Source organism: Pan troglodytes, chromosome 7 (genome assembly GCF_028858775.2).
Source record: "Pan troglodytes isolate AG18354 chromosome 7, NHGRI_mPanTro3-v2.0_pri, whole genome shotgun sequence".
NCBI classification, from domain to species: Eukaryota; Metazoa; Chordata; class Mammalia; order Primates; family Hominidae; genus Pan; species Pan troglodytes.
Window position 1 is genome coordinate 62,528,221 of NC_072405.2, and position 21,861 is coordinate 62,550,081.

The window sequence follows — 21,861 nt, forward strand, 5'->3', positions numbered from 1 at the left end:
CAGTGAGCCAAGATCACGCCACTGTACTCCAGCCTGGGCGACAGAGTGAGACTCCATCTCAAAAAAAAAAAAAAAAAAGGAATGAGTGGCCTGGCGCAGTGGCTCATGCCTGTAATCCCAGCACTTTGGGAAGCCGAAGTGGGCGGATCACCTGAGGTCAGGAGTTCGGGACCAGCCTGGTCAACATGGTGAAACCCCATCTGTACTAAAAAAAATACAAAAAATTAGCCAGGCGTGGTTGTGCATACCTGTAATCCCAGCTACTTGGGAGGCTGAGGCAGGAGAATCACTTGAACCCAGGAGACAGAGGCCGCAATGAGCTGAGATTGCACCATTGCACTCCAGCCTGGGCAACAAGAGTGAAACTCTGTATCGAAAAAGAGAAAGGAATGAAGTCTTGACACCACCAAAATACAGCATGAACTGTGAAAACATTGTGCTAAGTGAAAGAAGCTAGATACAAAAGACCACATATTTTACTACTCCACTTACATGAAATGTCCAGAATAGGTAAATCCATAGAGACAGAAAGTAGATTAGCAGTTGCCTAGGAATAAGGAAGATAGAGTTACTGCTAATGTGTACAGAGTTCCTTCTGGAGATGATGAAATGTTCTAAAATCATGGCAATAGTTATACCACTCTGTAAATATACTAAAAGCCATGGAATTATACGGTTCAATTTGGCAACTTGTACAGTGTGCAACTTATATCTTTTTTTTTTTTTTTGAGATGGAATCTCGCTCTATCGCCCAGGCTGGAGTGCAGTGGTGCGATCTCAGCTCACTGCAACTTAAGCCTCCCGGGTTCCAGCAATTCTCCTGCCTCAGCCTCCTAAGTAGCTGGGATTATAGGCGTGCACCAACATGCCCAGCTAATTTTTGTATCTTTAGTAGAGACGGGGTTTCACCATGTTGGCCAGACTGGTCTCGAACTCCTGACCCCAGGTGATCTGCCCGCCTCGGCCTTCCAAAGTGCTGGGATTACAGGTGTGAGCCATCAGGCCGGCCAAATTATATCTTAATAAAGCTATTTTAAAAATATGTTTAACAAAAGATACCAAAAATAAAATGAAAAGATAAAACATACTCAGATAAGATAGTTACAATGCAATTAAATAATTCATATCCAGGATAAAGAACATTAAAATACATTAATAAATAACAACCAAAAGAGTAAGCAAATGAAATGGAACAGAAAATAATCTGCTTGTATTTCCTACCAACAAGGATCAGAAAAACAAAAGTTAAATATACACCCTTTTAAAACCTATACCCTGGCAGATCACCTGAGCCCAGGAGCTCAAGATCAGCCTGGGCAACATGGTGAAACACCATCTTTACAAAAAACACAAAAATTGGCCGGGCGCGGTGGCTCACACCTGTAATCTCAGCACTTTGGGAGGCCGAGGCAGGTGGATCACCTGAGGTTGGGAGTTTGAGACCAGCCCTACCAACATGGAGAAAACTCGTCTCTACTAAAAATACAAAATTAGCCAGGCATGGTGGCACATGCCCATAATCCCAGCTACTCAGGAGGCTGAGGCAGGAGAATTGCTTGAACCTGGGAGGCGGAGGTTTCGGTGAGCCGAGATTGCGCCATTGCACTTCAGCCTGGGCAACAAGAGCAAAACTCCATCTCAAAAAAATAAATAAATAAAAAATAAAACACAAAAATTAGCCAGGCATGGTGGCGCACACCTGTAGTCCCAGCTACTCAGGAGGCTGAGGTGGGAGGATCGCTTGAGCCCAGGGAGGTTGAGGCTGCAGTGAATTATGATTGTGCCGTTGCACTCCAGTGTGTGTAACAGAGTGAGACTCTGTCTGAAAAACAAAAACAAAAAAAAAGAAAAGAAAAACCTATACCCTGGAAAAACTTCTCAGACCCCTGCAAAAAAAGGAGACATGTATGAGAAGATTCACTACAGCATTCATCTGAGTGAGAAAAATTTAAAATGGTTCTAAAGGGCATAGACAGGAGAATGGATGAATATATTGTGGTATAGTTATACAATCCACTACCATACAGCACTTAAATTCATATACTAGAAAAACAAAACTAAACAAATAAATAAGTTAGGCGTGGTGGCTTACGCCTGTAATCCCAGCACTTTGGGAGGCCAAGGCAGAAGGATTGTTTGAGCCCAGGAGTTCGAGACCAGCTGGGGCAACATAGCAAGACCATGTCTCCACTAAAAAAAAAAAAAAAAAAAAAAGTTAGCCCAGCATGGTGGCATGTGCCTGTAGTCCCAGCTACTCTAGAAGCTGAGGTGGAAGGATCACTTGAACCCAGGAGTTCAAGGCTGCAGTGAGCTATGATCATGCTACTGCACTCCAGCCTGGGCAACAGAGTGAGACCTTGTCTCAGAAATAAATAAATTCATATGCTAGAGGGAAAAAAAATTATAAAGCAATACATGTTACATAATTACATTTATACTATGTTTAAAAATATGTTTATGAATATAATATAGTAGCATAATTATGAATTGGAATGGTAAACAGTAAGTTAAAAATGGTGGCTCTCGCTAGGGTAAAGAGAGGAAGAAATGAGATGGGGAAAAGTACACAGCAAACTTCAACTGTTTTAATAGTGAATTTCCTTGTTTTTTTTTCACCACACTTTTGAGATTTATCCATATTAATATACATAGTCAAGTCAATTTTCAAGAAAAGTAAATGGCAATTTCTTTTCTAAGTACTTGTGAATCTTTCTCAACATTTTGCTGTAAGGCCTTCTGGTATTTAGTGTTATAAGGGAAGGCATGCTGATTCTTGTTCAGTTGAATATAAAGTTTTTTTCCTTTCTAGTAAGTTTTCTCTTTATCACTCAAAATTTTACCAAAATATATCTGGCCATGGGTCTTCTTTTACTGAAACTTCCTAAAACACAGCGAGCAACTATCTTGGCTACTATAGACATCTTCTAGGTCTGCTGTAACAATAACAGTGGACCGAGGTAAAGAAAACTTCACAAAAAAAAATTCTTCTCTTTTTCAAAAACACATTGTCTCTTTAAAACATTCTTACTTGAAATGAGGGAAAAAGTATATCAAAGCTGAAATAAGTTTGCATTATTTAGTTTGCAGTACAGCTTCTGGTTCTCTGAGGAATCTCCTGTCAAATTCATCTCTTTTTTCCTCTGCTTTTTCATACCCACTGAGCAGTAATGTGTTTTGCTTACAAAAGAAGCCTCGGAAGTCATGCAGAGAGCGTACCACTCAGATGCCTCTCAAGTTTTTTTTGGTTGGATTTTTTTTAAAGAAGCCATTATTTACTGAAACTATTTAGCCGTGACATCATGAAAGAAAGAAGTCAAAAGGGTTCCTGCATTTCTAATGATTTTGCCTTTAAAGAAAAATAGAGCTACACACACACACACACACACTGAAAATTTATAAAACAGTTGTGCTAAAAACAGGCTAAAAAACTTTTATAAAATAAAGAGTGTTAAGAAAAGATATAATAAAGAATATAGAAAATACAGTAGCAACAAGATAAAGAAAACCCAAATTGTCAGTGATAAAATCTATTTTTATGTTGATGGGATGCTGAAAGCATTCCTGCAAAAATCATGAATAAGGCAAAATGTCCACAATCTCTACTACTATTTAACAATGTATTTGGCCAGGCGCCATGGCTCACGCCTGTAATCCCAACACTTTGGGAGGCTGAGGCGGGCAGATCACAAGGTCAGCAATTCAAGACCAGCGGGACCAACATAGTGAAACCCCGTCTCTACTAAAAATACAAAAATTAGCCGGGTGTGGTGGTGCGCGCCTGTAGTCCCAGCTACTCAGGAGGCCGAGGGAGGAGAATCGCTTAAATCCGGGAGGCGGAGGTTGTAGTGAGCTGAGATCACGCCACTGCACTCCAGCCTGGGAGACAGAGCGAGACCCCATCTCAAAAAAAAAAAAAGTATTTTAGGTGTTAGCTAATTAGACAAGAAAATTAGAGGCCTGAGAATTGGAAATAAAGAGGTAAAATTCTTCCTATTTGCAGATGAAACCCGAAGAGAATTATAGCTATAACTGATACAAATACAGAAGAATTCAGAAATAAGAAGGATATAAAATTATCATTAAAATAATACTCTTTAGGCCTCAGATCTTAAAATAAAGAACACTTCCATTTCAATAATAAAATGCAAATAAATCAATTTAGAAATAGTCAAAAGATCTGAACACACATCTCTCCAAAGATGTACAAATAGCTAGTAAATGCATGAAAAGGTGTTCCACATCAGTAGTCATTAGCAAGATGCAAATCAAAACCACAATGAAATACCACTTCTCACCCACTTATGAAGCTAGAATAAAAAAGACAACAGTAACTGTTGGCAAGGACATGGAGAAATTGGATCCCTCAAATATTACCATGTGAAATGGTGCAATTGCTTTGTAAAACAGTTTGGGAGTTCCTCAAAATGTTAAAACTCAAGTTACCATATGACTCAGCAATTCTACTCCGAAGTTTCTACTTGAGAGAAACACAAATATATGTTCGCACGTACTTGCACAGGAATGTGCATAGCAGCATGATTCATGCAGCCAAAATGTGGAAACAACCCGAATGTCTATCTGCTGATGAATGGACAAACGAAATGTGATGTGTCTATCCAAACAGTGAGATATTATTCAACTGGAAAATGAAATGAAGTGCCGATACATGCTATGGCATGGGCTAAGTGCAAAAACATTACGCCAAGTGAAAGGAGACAGCCAGCAAAGATCACATACGGTATGCTCCAGAACAGGCAAATCTATAGAGACAGGAAGCGGATTCGTGCTTGCTTAGGGCCGGTAGAGTGGGGAGATACAGGTGATAAGCAGTGACTGCTTACTGGTGGGGTTTCTTTTGGGGGTGATGACAATGTTCTGGAATTAGATAGTAGGGATGGTTGCACAACTTTGTGAGTATACTAAAAACCACTGAATTGTACACTTTAAACAGATAAACTTGACGGCATATGAATGATAGCTCAAAAAAGTGATTAAGAAAGTGGCCGGGCACGGTGGCTCATGCCTGTAATCCCAGCACTTTGGGAGGTCCAGGTGGGTGGATCACTTGAGGTTAGGAGTTTGAAACCAGCCTGGCCAACATGGTGAAACCAAATACAAAAAGTAGCTGGGCGTGTTGGCACATGCCTGTAGTCCCAGCTACTCAGGAGACTGAGGCACAAGAATCGCTTGGTTGCAGTGAGCTGAGATTGCGCCACAGCACTGCAGCCTGGGCAGCAGAGCAAGACTTGGTCTCAAAAAAAAAAAAAAAGTAGCATTCATATTACAACAATAACCAGTTAGAAGATGAGATAAAAGTACAAATTCCATTTACGATAACAACAAAAAAACTTGGAATAAGTTTACAGACAAATGTACAGAATGTGTATAAGAAAACAAACTCTTTAGAGAAATACAATAGATTTTGATTTTGCACTTTATTTTTCTCTACTACTTTTGTATATTTGCCTATAAATATATGAAGCCTCCATTTTGACTGGAAACAAAGCCTAGAGGATGTATACTTTTTAAGATGCAGAAAATGAAATGAAACCCCAATACATTCCTGACAGTCTTACTTTTTTACTATTTTCATTTTTTTAATTTTTGTATTAAATAGAGACAGGGTCTCGCTATGATGCCCAGGCTGGTCTTAAACTCCTGGCCTCAAGTGATCCTCCTGCCTTGGCCTCCCAAAGTGCTGGGGTTACAGGCATGAGCCACCGCACCCAACCCTTTTTTACTATTTTCTAATGAATGTTTTTATTTAAAAAATCATTATTCTAAGTATAATTGAACACAATAATTTCTAACTCTTTCTCAATAGTAGAAACCACAATGTTATAAATAATTTATATTTCTAGTACCTTATTGTCACACTTTTGGTTTGCTTGGGAAAACTAACTGGGGTCATTTTTTTTTTCCAAGTAGAGGAAGAAATTCTATTAATACTTGGGGATCTGAAGTTCTCTTTAAAGTATTTGTAAAAAGTATTTTCTTGGCAGGGACTGAGCTGTCAACATGTGAATGTCTTTTTTTTTGCAGTCTCACTGTTAGAAACCAGGAAGATCAGAGGCCCACAATAGCTTCCCACGAACTCAGAGCAGATCTTCCAACCTGGGAAGAAAGGTGAAATCACACGTTTTTTTTTTTACCTCACTAAACTAACAGAAATACTAACCTCTTTCTTTTCTTTGCCTTGTATGTTTCAACAGAACACTTACTTTCTCTAACTGCAGTTTAGTAACATCCAATCATTATGTGGCCTCACATTCCTCCCCTGCAGAATTCCATTTAATTCATCGTGTGACAGGGAGAGAAATCAGTTCCATTATTAGTCTAATCCCTTTGCTAATTGCAAATACAAATAGATGCTTCCTAACAAAACATATTATGTTATTTTTATATAATATGCTTTTAAAAATAAAAGTATATTATATAATTTTATAAGATATAGCATATATACGTATATATGCTATATATATAAGATATAGCATATATACGTATATATGCTATATATAAGATATAGCATATATACGTATATATGCTATATATATAAGATATAGCATATATACGTATATATGCTATATATAAGATATAGCATATATATTTATATATGCTATATATAAGATATAGTATATATATGATATAGTATATATATTTATATATGCTATATATGATATAGTATTTATATATGCTATATATGATATAGTATTTATATATGCTATATATGATATAGTATATATGCTATATATGATATAGTATATATGCTATATATGATATAGTATATATGCTATATATGATATAGTATATATATGCTATATATGATACAGTATATATGCTATATATATGATATAGTATATATGCTATATATGATGTAGTATATATATTTATATATGCTATAAGATGTATATATATTTATATATGCTATATATAAGATGTAGTATATTTATATATGCTATATATGTAAGATGTAGTATATATTTATATATGCTGTATATAAGATATAGTATATATTTATATATGCTGTATATAAGATATAGTATATATTTATATATGCTGTATATAAGATATAGTATATATATTTTTATATGCTATATATGTGATATAGTGTATATATTTATATATGCTATATATGATAGTATATACTATATATACAATATAGTATATATTTATATATACTATATATAAGATACAGTATATATTTATATATACTATATATAAGATACAGTATATATTTATATATACTATATATAAGATACAGTATATATTTATATATACTATATATAAGATACAGTATATATTTATATATACTATATATAAGATACAGTATATATTTATATATACTATATATAAGATACAGTATATATTTATATATACTATATATAAGATACAGTATATATTTATATATACTATATATAAGATACAGTATATATTTATATATACTATATATAAGATACAGTATATATTTATATATACTATATATAAGATACAGTATATATTTATATATACTATATATAAGATACAGTATATATTTATATATACTATATATAAGATACAGTATATATTTATATATACTATATATAAGATACAGTATATATTTATATATACTATATATAAGATACAGTATATATTTATATATACTATATATAAGATACAGTATATATTTATATATACTATATATAAGATACAGTATATATTTATATATACTATATATAAGATACAGTATATATTTATATATACTATATATAAGATACAGTATATATTTATATATACTATATATAAGATACAGTATATATTTATATATACTATATATAAGATACAGTATATATTTTATATACTATATATAAGATACAGTATATATTTATATATACTATATATAAGATACAGTATATATTTATATATACTATATATAAGATACAGTACATATATTTATTGGTCATTTACAAAAACTTGGATTTAAACATTTGAAAATATATATCCTTCTCAAGCAAACATGAAACAGTTATATTTTAAAAATAAAAGTATATTATATAATATATGGTGGCTGGGCACGGTGGCTCACACCTGTAATCCCAGCACTTTGGAAGGTCAAAGCATGCGGATCACCTGAGGTCAGGAGTTTGAGACCAGCCTGGCCAACATGGTGAAACCCCTCTTCTATTAAAATACAAAAATTAGCGTGGCGTGGTGGCACACGCCTGTAATCCCAGCTGTTTGGAAGGCTGAGGCAGGGAGAATTGCTTGAACGCTGGAGGCAGAGGTTGCAGTGAGCCAAGATTGCACCACTGCACCCCAGCCTAGGAGTCAGAGCAAGACTCCGTCTCAATCAATCAATCAATCAATAAAGGGAGAGGGAGAAAGAAAAAGCTATAGATGCTTGCCAAAAATTTAATGGTATATAAGTAAAGAAAGTGATCTAACCTCTAAGAGAGTAAACACTGTTAACACATTTCTTTTTTTTTTTTTGAGATGGAGTCTAGCTCTGTCCCCCAGGCTGGAGTACAGTGGTGCAATCTTGACTCACTGCAACCTCTGTCTCCTGGGTTCAAGCGATTCTCATGCCTCAGCCTCCCAAGTAACTGGGATTACAGGCGCCCACCACCATGCCCAGCTAATTTTTGTATTTTTAGTAGAGATGGGGTTTCGCCATATTGGCCAGGCTGGTCTTGAACTCCTGACCTCAGGTGATTCGCCCACCTCGTTCTCCCAAAGTGCTAGGATTACAAGCGTGAGCCACTGCGCCCAGCGTGTTAACACATTTCTTTAAGAAATGACCTGGAAGATTTGAAAAGAAATAAAATAGAAGTTTTAAAAATCAAATATTATTGTTCAAATTTTTAAAAAATTGATGATTGAAATAGAAGATTAGATACAACTAAATAAATAATTAGTGAACCTGAAGGTATCCAAAAAGACCCACGTAACAAGGAGATTGAAATACAGTTTGAGTTTCCCTTATCCAAAATGCTTGGAACTAGAAATGTTTCAGATTTCAGATTTTTTCAGATTTCGGAATATTTGCATTATACTTACCAGTTGAACATCCCAAATCCAAAACTTCAAATTATTCCAGTGAGCATTTCCTTTGAGTGTCATGTCAATGCTCAAAAAGTTTCAGATTTTGGAGCAATACGGATTTTAGATTTTTGAATTTTGGATGTTCAACCTATATAAAAATAAGTTAAAATAAATGGAGGATAGAATGATAAGAATTGACATTAATGTTTTTTTTTTTTTTAGACAGGGTCTCATTCTGTCACCCAGGCTGGCATGCAGTGGCACGATCTTGGCTCACTGCAACCTCTGCCTCCTGTGTTCAAGTGATTCTCCTGCCTCAGCCTCCCGAGTACCCGGGATTACAGGCATGGGCCACCACACTCGGCTAATTTTTCTATTTTTAGTAGAGACGGGGTTTCACCATGTTGCCCAGGTTGGTCTCAAACTCCTGAGCTCAAGTGATCTGTCCACCTCAGCCTCCCAAAGTGCTGGGATTACAGGCCAGAGTCTGTTTTTATCCACTAATCTATACTTCTTCCCCATACTAGCAGTAAACAAAATAGACTTTAAAAAATTTTAAAGCACTTTAGAGACAGAGCAAGTCACTACTAGAACGTTAAAGGATTTAGCTTACTAGGAAAGTGTAACAACTTGTATGTACCTAATAAAATAATCTCAAACATCAAAAGCAAAAATTGCTAGAGCAAGACATTTACAAATCTGCTAACGATAGAGGGAGATTGCCACATTCCTTTCTTAGTTACTGATATTTCTAACAGATAGAAATTTTAGACAAATTATAGAAATTTGGGCCAGGCACAGTGGCTCCTGCCTGTAGTCCCAGCACTTTGGGAGACCAAGGATGGGGGAAAGCTTGAGTCCAGGAGTTTGAGACCAGCCTGAGCAACATGACAAAATCTCATCTCTACAAAAAAATACAAAAAAAATTAGCTGGCTGTGATGGTGTGTGCCTGCAGTCCCAGCTGCTCTAGAGGCTGAGGTGGGAGAGTCAATTGAGCCCAGGAGGTTGAGGCTGCAGTGAGCCATGATCACACCACTACACTCCAGCCTGGGCAACACAGTGATACCCTGTATCAGAAAAAAAGAAACAGGGAGAAATTAATTAATAAGCTATATTTATTGGTCATTTACAAAAACTTGGATTTAAACATTTGAAAATATATATCCTTCTCAAGCAAACATGAAACAGTTATGATAACTGACCAAGCATTACCTTATAAAGTATCTCAATAAATTTCAAGGAACATAATTAATCAAACTGTACTGACACCAATACAATTCAAATAGAAGTTAGAAATTAAAAAATAAAGCCGAGCACTGTGGCACACGCCTGTGATCCCAGCACTTTGGGAGGCCGAGGCAGGCAGATCACCTGAGGTAGGGAGTTTGAGGCCAGCCTGGCCAACATGGTGAAACTCCGTCTCTACTAAAAATACAAAAATCAGCTGGGGGTGGTGGCACGCCCCTGTAATCCCAGCTAGTCAGGAGGCTGAGGCAGGAGAATGGCTTGAACCCGGGAGGCAGAGGTTACGGTGAGCCGAGATCGCGCCACTGCACTCCAGCCTGGGCAACAGAGTAAGACTAAAAAAACAGAAATTAAAAAGTGAACTAAAAATCCTCATATGTTTGACATTTATTTTATTTTATTTTATTTTACATCATTATTATTTTTTTGAGACAGAGTCTTACTCTGTCACCCAGGCTGGAGTGCAGTGGTGCAATCTCGGCTCACTGCAACATCTGCCTCCCAGGTTCAAGTGATTCTCCTGGCTCAGCCTCCCGAGTAGCTGGGATTACAGGCACATGCCACCATGCCCAGCTAATTTTTTTTTTTTTTTTTTTGAGACAGAGTATTGCAGAGGTTGTGGTGAGCCAAGATCACACCACTGCACTCCAGCCTGGGCAACAGAGCAATACTCTGTCTCAAAAAAGAAAAAAGAAACTTAATGTTGGGTGGAAAAAGCAAGTTGCAGAAGACAACATATAGTCAACCATTTTGATAAACTTAAAAAAAAATACTGGCTGGGCACAGTGGCTCACACCTATAATCCCAGCACTTTGGGAGGCCAAGGTGGGTAGATCACCTGAGGTCAGGAGTCCCAGACAGCCTGGCCAACATGGTGAAATCCCATCTCTACTAAAAATACAAAAAATTACCCGGGTGTGGTGGTAAGCACCTGTAATCCCAACTACTTGGGAGGCTGAGGCAGGAGAATCACTTGAACCCGGAAGGCGGAGGTTGCAGTGAGCCGAGATCATGCCATTGTACTCCAGCCTGGGCAACAAAGAGAGACTCTGTCTCAAGAAAATAAAATAAAGAAATAAAAACTAAAGACTGCATTTTTCAGGATTACATACATACATTTGAAACTATGGAAACAAGATAAAAGAGATATTAAGGATCATTATTAAGCTATGTTTTCTGATCTCAATATAATTATGACAGAAGTAAGAATTAACTCAAAGGGGTAAGCCCAAAATCAAGTATAGCAGTTCCCTAGAGGACAAAGCCAAGAGACAGTAGCAAGTAGAAGTAGCACGAAAATAAATGCAACATTATCAGTGCTGTTCTGGTTCTTAAGGAAAATGGCGCATTCATAAGTGTTCATTTACACTAGAGACTCGGAAAGGTGGATGGGAGGGTGGGAGATAGGTAAGGGATGACAAATTACCTAATGAGTACAATGTACACTATCCCATTGATGGCTACACTAAAAACACAGGCTTCACCACTGTGCAATATATCCATGTAACAAAAGTGCACTTGCACCCCCTAATTATATTTTTTAAATGTTTATAAGTTTTTTATAAAGTGAGCCAGATGCAGTGGCTCACACTTGTAATCCCAGCACTCTGGGAGGCCAAGGTGGGCGGATCGCTTGAGCCCAAGAGTTTGAGAGCAGCCTAGGCAACATAGTAAGACCTGACTCTACAAAGAATACAAAAAGTTAGCTGGGCGTGGTGGCACGTGCCTGCAGGGTCTGCTACTTGGGAGGCCAAGGAGAGAGAATCATATGAGCCTAGTAAGTCGAGGCTTCAGTAAGCTGTGATCACACCACTGCACTCTAGCCTCAGCAACAAAGTGAGACTCTGTCTCAAAAAAAAAAAGTGTTCATTTTGTTGTCACCTTTGGACAGTACAGCGGTGGCATTTATAACTTGCATTTATACTACATATATTCTCTTCCTCAAATATTATATAATTTAAAAATATATTAAACAGACACTTGCTCTATTGTTCCAGAGGTTTAATGTTGTCAAATCTGACTTAGTTCTGTCGTAGTACAGAACTCATCACAGATGATTAGGAAGTTTTGGGTCAGATGGTTGCAGGATTTTTCTTTACATTTACAGTTTTTAAAATATTTCAAGATGTGCCCATTTGTAAACAAGCATGTTCTTAGCATTTATTCTAGCAACTTGGTTTGCAAGCCTTTTGGTATGCAATCCAGCAAAAAATTTGAAAGTATCATATTCATGTGTTTTTCTCAAAGGTTTGAGGAAATGAGAACAGTTCTTTCCCTTCCTAAAAGGGCCTAAATGCATATATGTTTCATTCTTGGAGGAGGAAAAGATATGTTCCTAATGATGAAATTCCAATTAACTACCACTAACAGTTCCCTTTTGCCCCCTCTCTTTTGGTCTCCACGAAGCCCTGCTCCTACTCTGGAAGAAGTCAACGCCTGGGCTCAGTCATTTGACAAATTAATGGTCACTCCAGCAGGAAGGAATGCATTCCGTGAATTCCTCCGAACAGAATTCAGTGAAGAAAATATGCTCTTCTGGATGGCCTGTGAGGAACTGAAAAAGGAAGCTAATAAAAACATTATTGAAGAGAAAGCAAGGATAATCTATGAAGACTACATTTCTATACTTTCTCCTAAGGAGGTATGTGACCACGAAATGCCTTTTCCCAAGGCTGTTGGTAAAATTAACTTGGTGCAAAAGTAATTGCCATAGGCCGGGCACAGTGGCTCACGTCTGTAATCCCAGCACTTTGGGAGGCTGAGGCGGGCGGATCACCTGAGGCGAGGAGTTGGAGACCAGCCTGACCAACATGGTGAAACCCCGTCTCTACTAAAAATACAAAAATTAGCCTGGTGTGGTCATGGGCGCCTGTAATCCCAGCTACTTGGGAGGCTGAGGCAGGAGAATCGCTTGAACCTAGGAGGCAGAGGTTGCAGTGAGCCGAGATTGTGCCATTGCACTCCAGCCTGGGTGACAACAGCGAAACTCCATCTCAAAAAACTAAACAAAAGTAATCGCAGTAATCGCCTTTTTTTTTTTTTTTTTTTTGAGATGGAGTCTCACTCTGTCGCCCAGGCTGGAGTGCAATGGTGCAATCTCGGCTCACTGCAACTTCTGCCTCCCAGGTTCAAGCGATTCTCCTGCCTCAGCCTCCAGAGTAGCTGGGATTATAGGTGCGCACCACCACGCCCGGCTAATTTTTGTATTTTTAGTAGAGACAGGGTTTCACCATGTTGGCCAGGATGGTCTTGATCTCTTGACCTCGTGATCCACCTGCCTTAGCCTCCCAAAGTGCTGGGATTACAGGCGTGAGCCACTGTGCCCAGCCTCGCCATTACTTTTAACTTTTTCCAGAAAAATGCACAAAATTTTTCACCAATTTCAGAGGACATTTGGAGCTGCTCTGCAGGTCCACAGTCAAAGGGATCTGAATACCGTGAATGCGGGTGCAGCTGTTTTCTACATTTTGCAGTTGATGTTCTGGGTCAAGCTGAACATGACCAAACAGCTGCACCCACATTCACGGTTTTCAGATCACTTTGACTGTGGACCTGCAGAGGGCTCCAAGTGTCCTCTGAAATCTGTGAAAAATTTTGTGCATTTTTCTGGAAAAAGTATCCCCTGGAGTCTCCATTTGACACTGAACACTGTTTACAAATATTATACCCTAAGACATTCCTTTAAATAAAATTATCTTGTTATTCTGAGAAAAATCTTGTATTTAGGTATCTTGATGTTATAGAGCAGCAGCATCACAGATGTGATACTGATGCTGAAAAGGTTTTCCCCAGGCTGGCCTTTTCATATTCAAGAAATTATTAGATGAATGAGATTGGGCAAGTTTCCACCTGTCAGTGTTTCAGTTTCTTCAAATCTAAAATGTAGGAGGCCAGCCCTGGCACAGTGGCCAACTTCTGTAATCCCAGCATTTTGGGAGGCCGAGGCAGGTGGATCACCTGAGGTCAGGAGTTCGAGACCAGCCTGGCCAACATGGTGAAACCCCATCTCTACTAAAAATACAAAAAATTAGCCAGGTGTGGTAGCATTCACCTGTAATCCCAGCTACTCAGGAGGCTGAGGCAGGAGAATCACTTCAACCCAGGAGGTGGAGGTTGCAGTGAGTAGAGATTGCGTCATTGCACTCCAGCCTGGGCAACAGGAGCAAAACTCCATTTCAAAAAAAAAAATAATTATAAAATAAAATTTAGGAGGTCAGATTGTTCTCAAATTGGGTGCCTTGTAGCTCTAATTATAAAACTATTAGTTATTTCCTACTATGTGCCGACAGGAATGTCAGGTTGAAGAAGCAGGGCCTCTCCTGTCATGGAGCTCCTGGAGATGTGGGCGGACAGACCAGGACCCCTGGCCACACGCTCAGCACTCACTGGGGCTCGGGGGTGAGCCATCCACAAAGGGGTGGGCGAGAATGAGAAAAATACTCAAAGAAGCTACAGATGGACCAAGGATAGTGAAAAGGAAATTTCCACAAACACAGCAGGATGGGGACATCCCAGGAGACAGGACCAGGCGAGCCCAGGGGAAGAGCATGAAGTTGTGTGATCACTGCAAGTATACATAGATTATGCCGGAAGGGGAGGGTGCTTACCAAACTATTAGGGCTGGGGGCAGGCAGCAGGAGGAGACTTAGAGAAGGGGTAGTCGGAGAGCATGGAGAGGTTTGGGCATCATGGCGAAGTGTCTGGATTTTTATCTTGGGAAGCCCTTGGATTTTAGCCTGTTTATATCATCAAATTTTGATTTTTGAAAGACCAGTAGGGCTGCAGAGTGAATTTGGAGAAGACCAGGGGCAGAAGACGTTAGAAAACTAATTCAGGAGTCCAAAGGGACGTGGTGAGGGCCTAGCTAGGCCAGCTGAAGACGCTAGAGAGGAAGAGTCGGATTTGAGGCAAACCCCACCGTCTTAAATGACTCCCATATGTCTGGTGTAGGCAGACCAGGTGGTGGGATCGTTGGCTTACTTAATTTCGCGTCGTTACGTTTTGCTTTCTTAAGTTTGCGTTGTTAAATTGGTAATATTCAGTTGACATGTTTGAATACTGAGTCCAAAAAGTTATTTTCATTTTGAATTATTAAGGAGCAAGATAATTTTTGTCCTTTAATTTATGGCTTCCACATATTTTTATTTTGTCATGATTTTTTTTAAGGCAAGGTTTTTCATCAGTCTTTTAAAGTATTATACAACCAAAAACAGGCCGGGCACGGTGGCTCACGCCTGTAATCCCAGCACTATGGGAGGCCGAAGCAGGCAGATCACCTTGTCTAGGAAGAGCCAAACATCAGAGCAATCAACATCTCCTATGGGCTTAGTGAAATCCAAGCACTTTAATTGTCATTAAATCACCAAAAACATAAGACATTACCATCATCATCATCCCCACCTCAGGGGAGGAGCTCACTAGGACACAGAGTTTACCTTGCCTGAGGCCCCACAGCTATGCAGTGACAGGGATGGATTTTGTTTTGTTTTGTTTTTGAGATGGAGTCTCGCTCTGTTGCCCAGGCTGGAGTGCAGCGGCATGGTCTCGGCTCACTGCAACCTCTGCTTCCCAGGTTCAAGCGATTCTCCTGCCTCGGCCTCTCGAGTAGCTGGGATTACAGGCACCTGCCACCATGCCCAGCTAGTATTTTTTATTTTTAGTAGAGATGGGGTTTCGCCATGTTGGCCAGGCTGGTTTCGAACTCCACAGCGCTGGGATTACAGGCGTGAGCCGTACCCAGCCAGGGCTGGAATTTAAACACAGGCATTGTCTGCCCTCAGGCCCTGTGACTGGAACCTTCCAGGGTTTTGAGTCAACTTCCACTTCACCCCTGTGCCCAACCCTCCGGGCAGGCCAGCACTCATCCCCAGAGCCCTGCCACTGTGGGCCAGCAGGGGAAGCCTGGGCCTCCAGGCGTCAGCCCCCACGTTACAAGGAAATGAGCAAGGGGCAGTCTGTGCTGCCTGTTTTCTTCAAAGCAGCAGTGTGAGCCCCGCCAGCATCACTTAGAACTTGTGGGAATTAACAAGCATCAGGGGCCCCTACACCTACTGAGTCTGGGGTGGGGCCCAGGAACCGCTCTCACAAGCCCTCTGGAGCCTGCTGATGCCACTGACATTTGAGAACTGCGTTGATTATGCTTTTGGTTTCTCTTTTGGCAGTTTGGATTTTTTGGATGATCTTGTTTGGTTTGGGATATTTAAAAAACAACAAGGCCGGGCACAGTGGCTCATGCCTGTAATCCCAGCAGCTAGAGAGGCCGAGGCGGGCGGATAACCTGAGGTCAGGAGTTCGAAACCAACCAACACGGAGAAACCCCGTCTCTACTAAAAAAGTTAGCTGGGTGTGGTGGTGGGTGCCTGTAATCCCAGCTACTCGGGAGGCTGAGGTAGGAGAATTGCTTGAACCCAGGAGGCGGAGGTTGCACTGAGCTGAGATCGCGCCACTGCACTCCAGCCTGGGTGACAGAGTAACTCTGTCTCAAAACAAAACAAACAACAAAAAAACCAAAAACCAAAAACAAAAACAACAACAACAAAAATCCCCACAAGCTCTAGGAGTTTGGGATAGAGATACAACTAAAGTCTCTAATACAGCTCCTACTTGTTTCTGTCGACAGGTGAGCTTAGACTCCCGGGTGAGAGAAGTGATCAACAGAAACATGGTGGAGCCATCCCAACACATATTCGATGATGCTCAACTTCAGATTTACACCCTGATGCACAGAGACTCATATCCTCGATTCATGAACTCTGCTGTCTATAAGGACTTGCTTCAGTCCTTATCGGAGAAATCTATTGAAGCATAGGATTTTTCAAATATATTTATTATTAATAAAATAATAAAAGAATTCATGGGCTACATCTAGCACAGGGAATTTAGAGGTTGTAGCATCTTCTGCTGGAGTAATACTCAGGCTATTCTAATAACAGATGATTCCTTCAACAGACTGCTATATATTCACCATGTAAACTGCAGCCACCTTTAGTGATACTTTTGAAAAAAAAAAAATAAAGGGATATGGCTGTTGTAGAAAGATAGCGTATTTGCATTTACAATAACAGTAGCATGTTGTCAGTGGCCAAGGCTACACAGAAGGCTCCCTGCTGCCCGGAGCAGGTACATCCACCAGAGCAAAGGGAACCACTTTTATTTTGCATGAGTTTGGTAACTGATTACTCTCCCCTCAAAGAAAAGACATTCAGGTGTTTCTCAACGACATCTTCTGTCCATCAAGCTCGGTTTGAATACGTCACTTACCAGTGCCATTACAGGACCCAAATTCACAGTTCATAAAAGATGTGACCACTACATGTAAAAATAGCATTCTACTTGATCTTACAGTATGTATGTATGTATGTATGGAGACATATGTGTGCGTGTGGATGTCTACATGGTTAATGGAAAGCACTGTGCTCTGAAGTGGATCAGTCTCAAGTGTCTGGTAACAGAAGCAGTGCTTAGAAAATTCTTTTGTTGAAAAGAGTTACTGTTATTATCAGAATTTGCCAACCTGAAGAATGAATTTTTAAATTCATAACTTGGTCATGTTCACAACAAAACTGTCAAATAAGCATATTTCCATTTTTATTACTGAAAGAAATATGGGCATTTTCATTCTTTAAAGAAATAAAGCACAAGAATTTTATCTCAATCTTTATTTTTCCATATGTACGTATTTGGGAAATAGAAGATTAAGAAAGTAGGGATACGTGCAGCCTATCTTTTAGCTCCCAGACGAGGATTCTGTCCTTAGATCCCACTATTTTTATCATAGGTAAAAAGAATAACTTCTCATAGGTAAAACTACCAGTTGGTAGACCTAGACCATCCTGAAGAAATCCATCTCTACATAGAATAGGAAACACACTCAAAATCTGGGACGCTCTGAGTAGTGGGAAAGACGCTACTTTGCAGGAGGCGGCACCGTGCTCCTGCCCTCGAGGGGAATGGTTCTCCTCTGGGTCCTTCTCCCTCCCTGGCCCCTCCATAGCCTGCCTGTATCTTCATGACTCAACTCAAGCCCCAAACCCAAGCCCCTCTCCTTCATTCTCAGGAAACCATTTTACCTCCTACTCTACTATGCAAATTGTGTCCCTAAGTCCCCTCAACTTCCCATGCAACCTATAAATATATATAGATCAGTGTCTATTCTCATCTCCCTCAGTCCAGTCCCAGAGAACAATGTGCTCTCCTCCTTTTTGAGGTGTCAATCCCTTACATGTGCTTCCAAGTTTTCCAATCTCATTTCTTACTAAAAAAAAAAGGATGTGATTGCAAATAAGACATAAACCCTGCCCTCTAGTAGTTTACATTCAGTAAAGGCAGACAGACATGTCAGTGGCAACTCTGATATAGTAAGAACCACAGCAGGGGAAGAACAGCGCTGTGGGAGTCACGAAGGGTTATGGAAAGATTCTGGTGGAGATGGCACCAAAGTCAAAATCCAGAGAACAAGAAGAATGGATGTGTTGGAGGCAGAGAGGGCACTGGATGAGATGGTATTCATAACTGAGTGACCCCAAAGGAATCGACATGCTGAGAACGAGGGAAGACACACATGAAAGGACATGTTGGAATCAGTTGGATGGAGGGATCTGGGTGGGTGAGTCTAGGCTGGCATACTGATTTTGGGGTTTTTCAGCACATAGGGGAATAAGATTGCCTGGAGAATTATGCATGAAAAGATAGCTGAGGGTAAATCATTGCAAGGATAGACAGAACTGAGAGCCTCAAAGGAGATTTAGGATTCACCTTGTCAATAAAAGTAAGAAGAGTCGGGGAATATGGAAATATGGCAGCAAATGCATGGGAGTGTCTCGAGGGGCGGTGGTGAACAGTGGTAAATGAAAGACTCTTACTTAGAGCTTTGTTCCAGCAGTTTCTCCCCACCCTCCTGTATCACTGAGTTCACCTTGGCTTTTTCCCGCACCGTAAGCATGCTCGATTTCCCGGTTAACAACAAACGCGCGTTCCACTGTAACAGCTGCCTCCTGTCGCCCCCTTTCTCATCAGACCTTTCACAATAGCCCACACTTGCTGTCTCCATTTCCTCATCTCCCCATTCTCACCTTGAGCTGCTCCAGTGCCCTCAACTTCTCCAAGGAGGCCTCTCCCTGCCAAGTCTACAGCGCAGTTTTCCCAGCCTTCTCAGTGGGCTGCTCAGCTCCTGATATCATGGATGGCTCCTTCCTTGAAACAGCACTTCCCTCAGCTTCTGAGGTGCTCTCCTAGTTCTCCATATTCTCTCTCTTCTTCGTTTCCTTCCCAGGCAGAAGAGCACAGCAGCTAAGGGCTTGGGTTCTGGAATCAGACTCTCGGACTCCTCTACTGGCCATGTGGCAGTGGGAACTCAGCCTTTCTGGGCCTGCTTCCTCATCAGTGAAATTGAGGATAATAATGGTGCTAATCCCTGGTGTTGCTGAGGATTAAAGCGAGTCCATGTACAATACAGTAAGCACTTACTACACGTTAGTCGCTGCTGTTATTACCTGGCCATTAAATGTGGTGGCCCCTAAGGCATGGACTTGGGTTTCCTTTTCTTGCCAATCTGTATGTTCTCCCTTGGTCCTCATATCCCCTTGTTTAAAATACCTACCAATCTACTGATGGCTACCAAATTGGGATCAAGACTTTTCTCCTGAACTTGAGAATCAGCTCCCAGCTGGCCATCTCCACCGGTGTATCCCACGGAGGGTGGAACACACCACCGCTTGGTTGTGACTCATGACCCCACTGCCTCCATACCCCAAGCCTGGCCCTGCCTGCAGCCCAGTGACCTAGTCAATCGCCTAAGCTCTTATCTGGTGTTAACTGTGACTCTTCCCTCCTTTTCTCTTCCCACACATAATCACCCAGCCTTGCCAATTTTACCTCCTAAATATTTCTTACCTGTCTCTTTCTTTCTTCCGACCCCATCATCTCTTATCTGCATCATTGCCAAAAGAGCTTCCTGGTCTCCTGCTCCCAGTCTCAGCCCATTCAAATCCATCTTTCAAATGCCTACAAGGTGGTCATCCTCACATAAATTTCTGCTTGTCACCATCCCTCCACTCCTTAACATCTTTCAGTAGTTCCTGATTGCCTGGAGTCAAATACTGAGTTCTTGGCCCAGCATAATAAGCAAGGCCCTCTGCAGTCAGGCTACTGCCTCCCTAGGCAGCTTTGTTTCTGTTTTAGTCTCTAGAACACAGATGTGTAGAAAAGGTGCATATGCCACTCAGACCTTCATGACTGTTCCTGAAAACTTGGTTTCTGCTCTCCCTTACCTGCTCCCTCTAAAGTTCCACTCTTTACCCAGCGAACTCCTATCATTTCTATAAGATTTGCCTCCTCCAAGAAACCTGACCTCTTAAGTCATACCTACATCCTGTGTTTGGGGGCCATTTTTTAATGTTGCAGGAATATTCTGCACAATATTTATCATCTGAGTCATTATAAATTGAGACTCCCATCTCAAAAAAAAAGTGATATGTATATATATGTGTGTTTATACAATGAAATATTAGCCATAAAAGTAAAGAACTCCTGCCGGGCATGATGGCTCATGCCTGTAATCCCAGCACTTTGGGAGGCCGAGGCGGGCAGATCACGAGGTCAGGAGTTCAAGACCAGCCTAACCAACATGGTGAAACCCCGTCTCTACTAAAAATATAAAAATTAGCTGGGTGTGGTGGTGTGCGCCTGTAATCTCAGCTACTTGGGAGGCTGAGGCGGGAGCATTGCTTGAACCCGGGAGGCAGAGGTTGTGGTAAGCTGAGATCGTGCCATTGCCCTCCAGCCTGGGCAATAAGAGCGAAACTCCGTCTCAAAAAAAAAAAAAAAAAAAAAAAAAAAAGTAAGGAACTCCTGCCATATGTGACAGAATTGATGAATCAGGATAATGGACAAATCGTGAGGACATTATGATAAGTGAAAGAAAGACAAATACTGCATAAAATAGTTAAACTCATAGAAGCATAGAATGGTGGTTGCCAGGGGCTGGCGAGAGGGGAAGTAGGGAGCTGCTGTTCAATGGGTATAAAGTTTCAGTTATATAAGGTAAGTGCTAGAGATCTGCTGTACAACATTGTGCTTATAAATATAAAAATTTGTTAAGTGGGTAGATCTCATGTTACCTGTTCTTACTCAATAAAAAAATTGAAAAAGATGGACAGATCAGCAAAACATTAAGATAAGTCAGCCTGATATTAACCCATAACCTTAATGCTCCCCTAGATCTCTTTTGCTTCTGCAGGTTAACTGGAAATCTTAGCAGTATTCTCACAGCTTTTGATGTTTAGTATCAGCTCTTTTATTTAACTCAAATATTCACCCAAAATAATTTAAGATTTTTTTTTCACTTGCTTGTGAGAGCAACCTGTTTCAAATTAGCTTAAGCACAAAGGAAAATGTTTTCCCCTCATAAGCAGGAAGTCTACAGTAGTTCCAGCTTCCACATGGCTGGGTCCAGACGTCTGATATTATCAGGACTCTCTCCATCTCAACTCCCCTCAGCTTCATCATACACAAAGGATCTCTGCATGTAGTAGGCAAAAAGCTGCAGGGAGCCCCAAACGCAGCTCAAGCTGGCTTAGCTGTCACTGTTCATATGGGAA

At 40.3% G+C, this 21,861-nt stretch overlaps 1 protein-coding gene across 5 annotated transcripts in view; it reads left to right on the forward strand.

Moving 5' to 3' along the window:
- The window catches only part of RGS20 (regulator of G protein signaling 20), a 108,651-nt gene extending 90,733 nt beyond the window's left edge, over positions 1-17,918 (forward strand). For all 5 annotated transcript variants that reach the window (XM_009455389.5, XM_009455393.5, XM_009455395.4 and 2 more), the window contains 3 exons: positions 6,043-6,126; positions 12,671-12,905; positions 16,884-17,918. In XM_009455389.5, coding sequence (XP_009453664.2) covers positions 6,043-6,126; positions 12,671-12,905; positions 16,884-17,072 — 508 coding nt within the window. In that variant the 3' untranslated portion in view covers positions 17,073-17,918. The remainder of the gene's footprint in view (positions 1-6,042; positions 6,127-12,670; positions 12,906-16,883) is intronic.
- Positions 17,919-21,861: the final 3,943 nt, after the last annotated feature.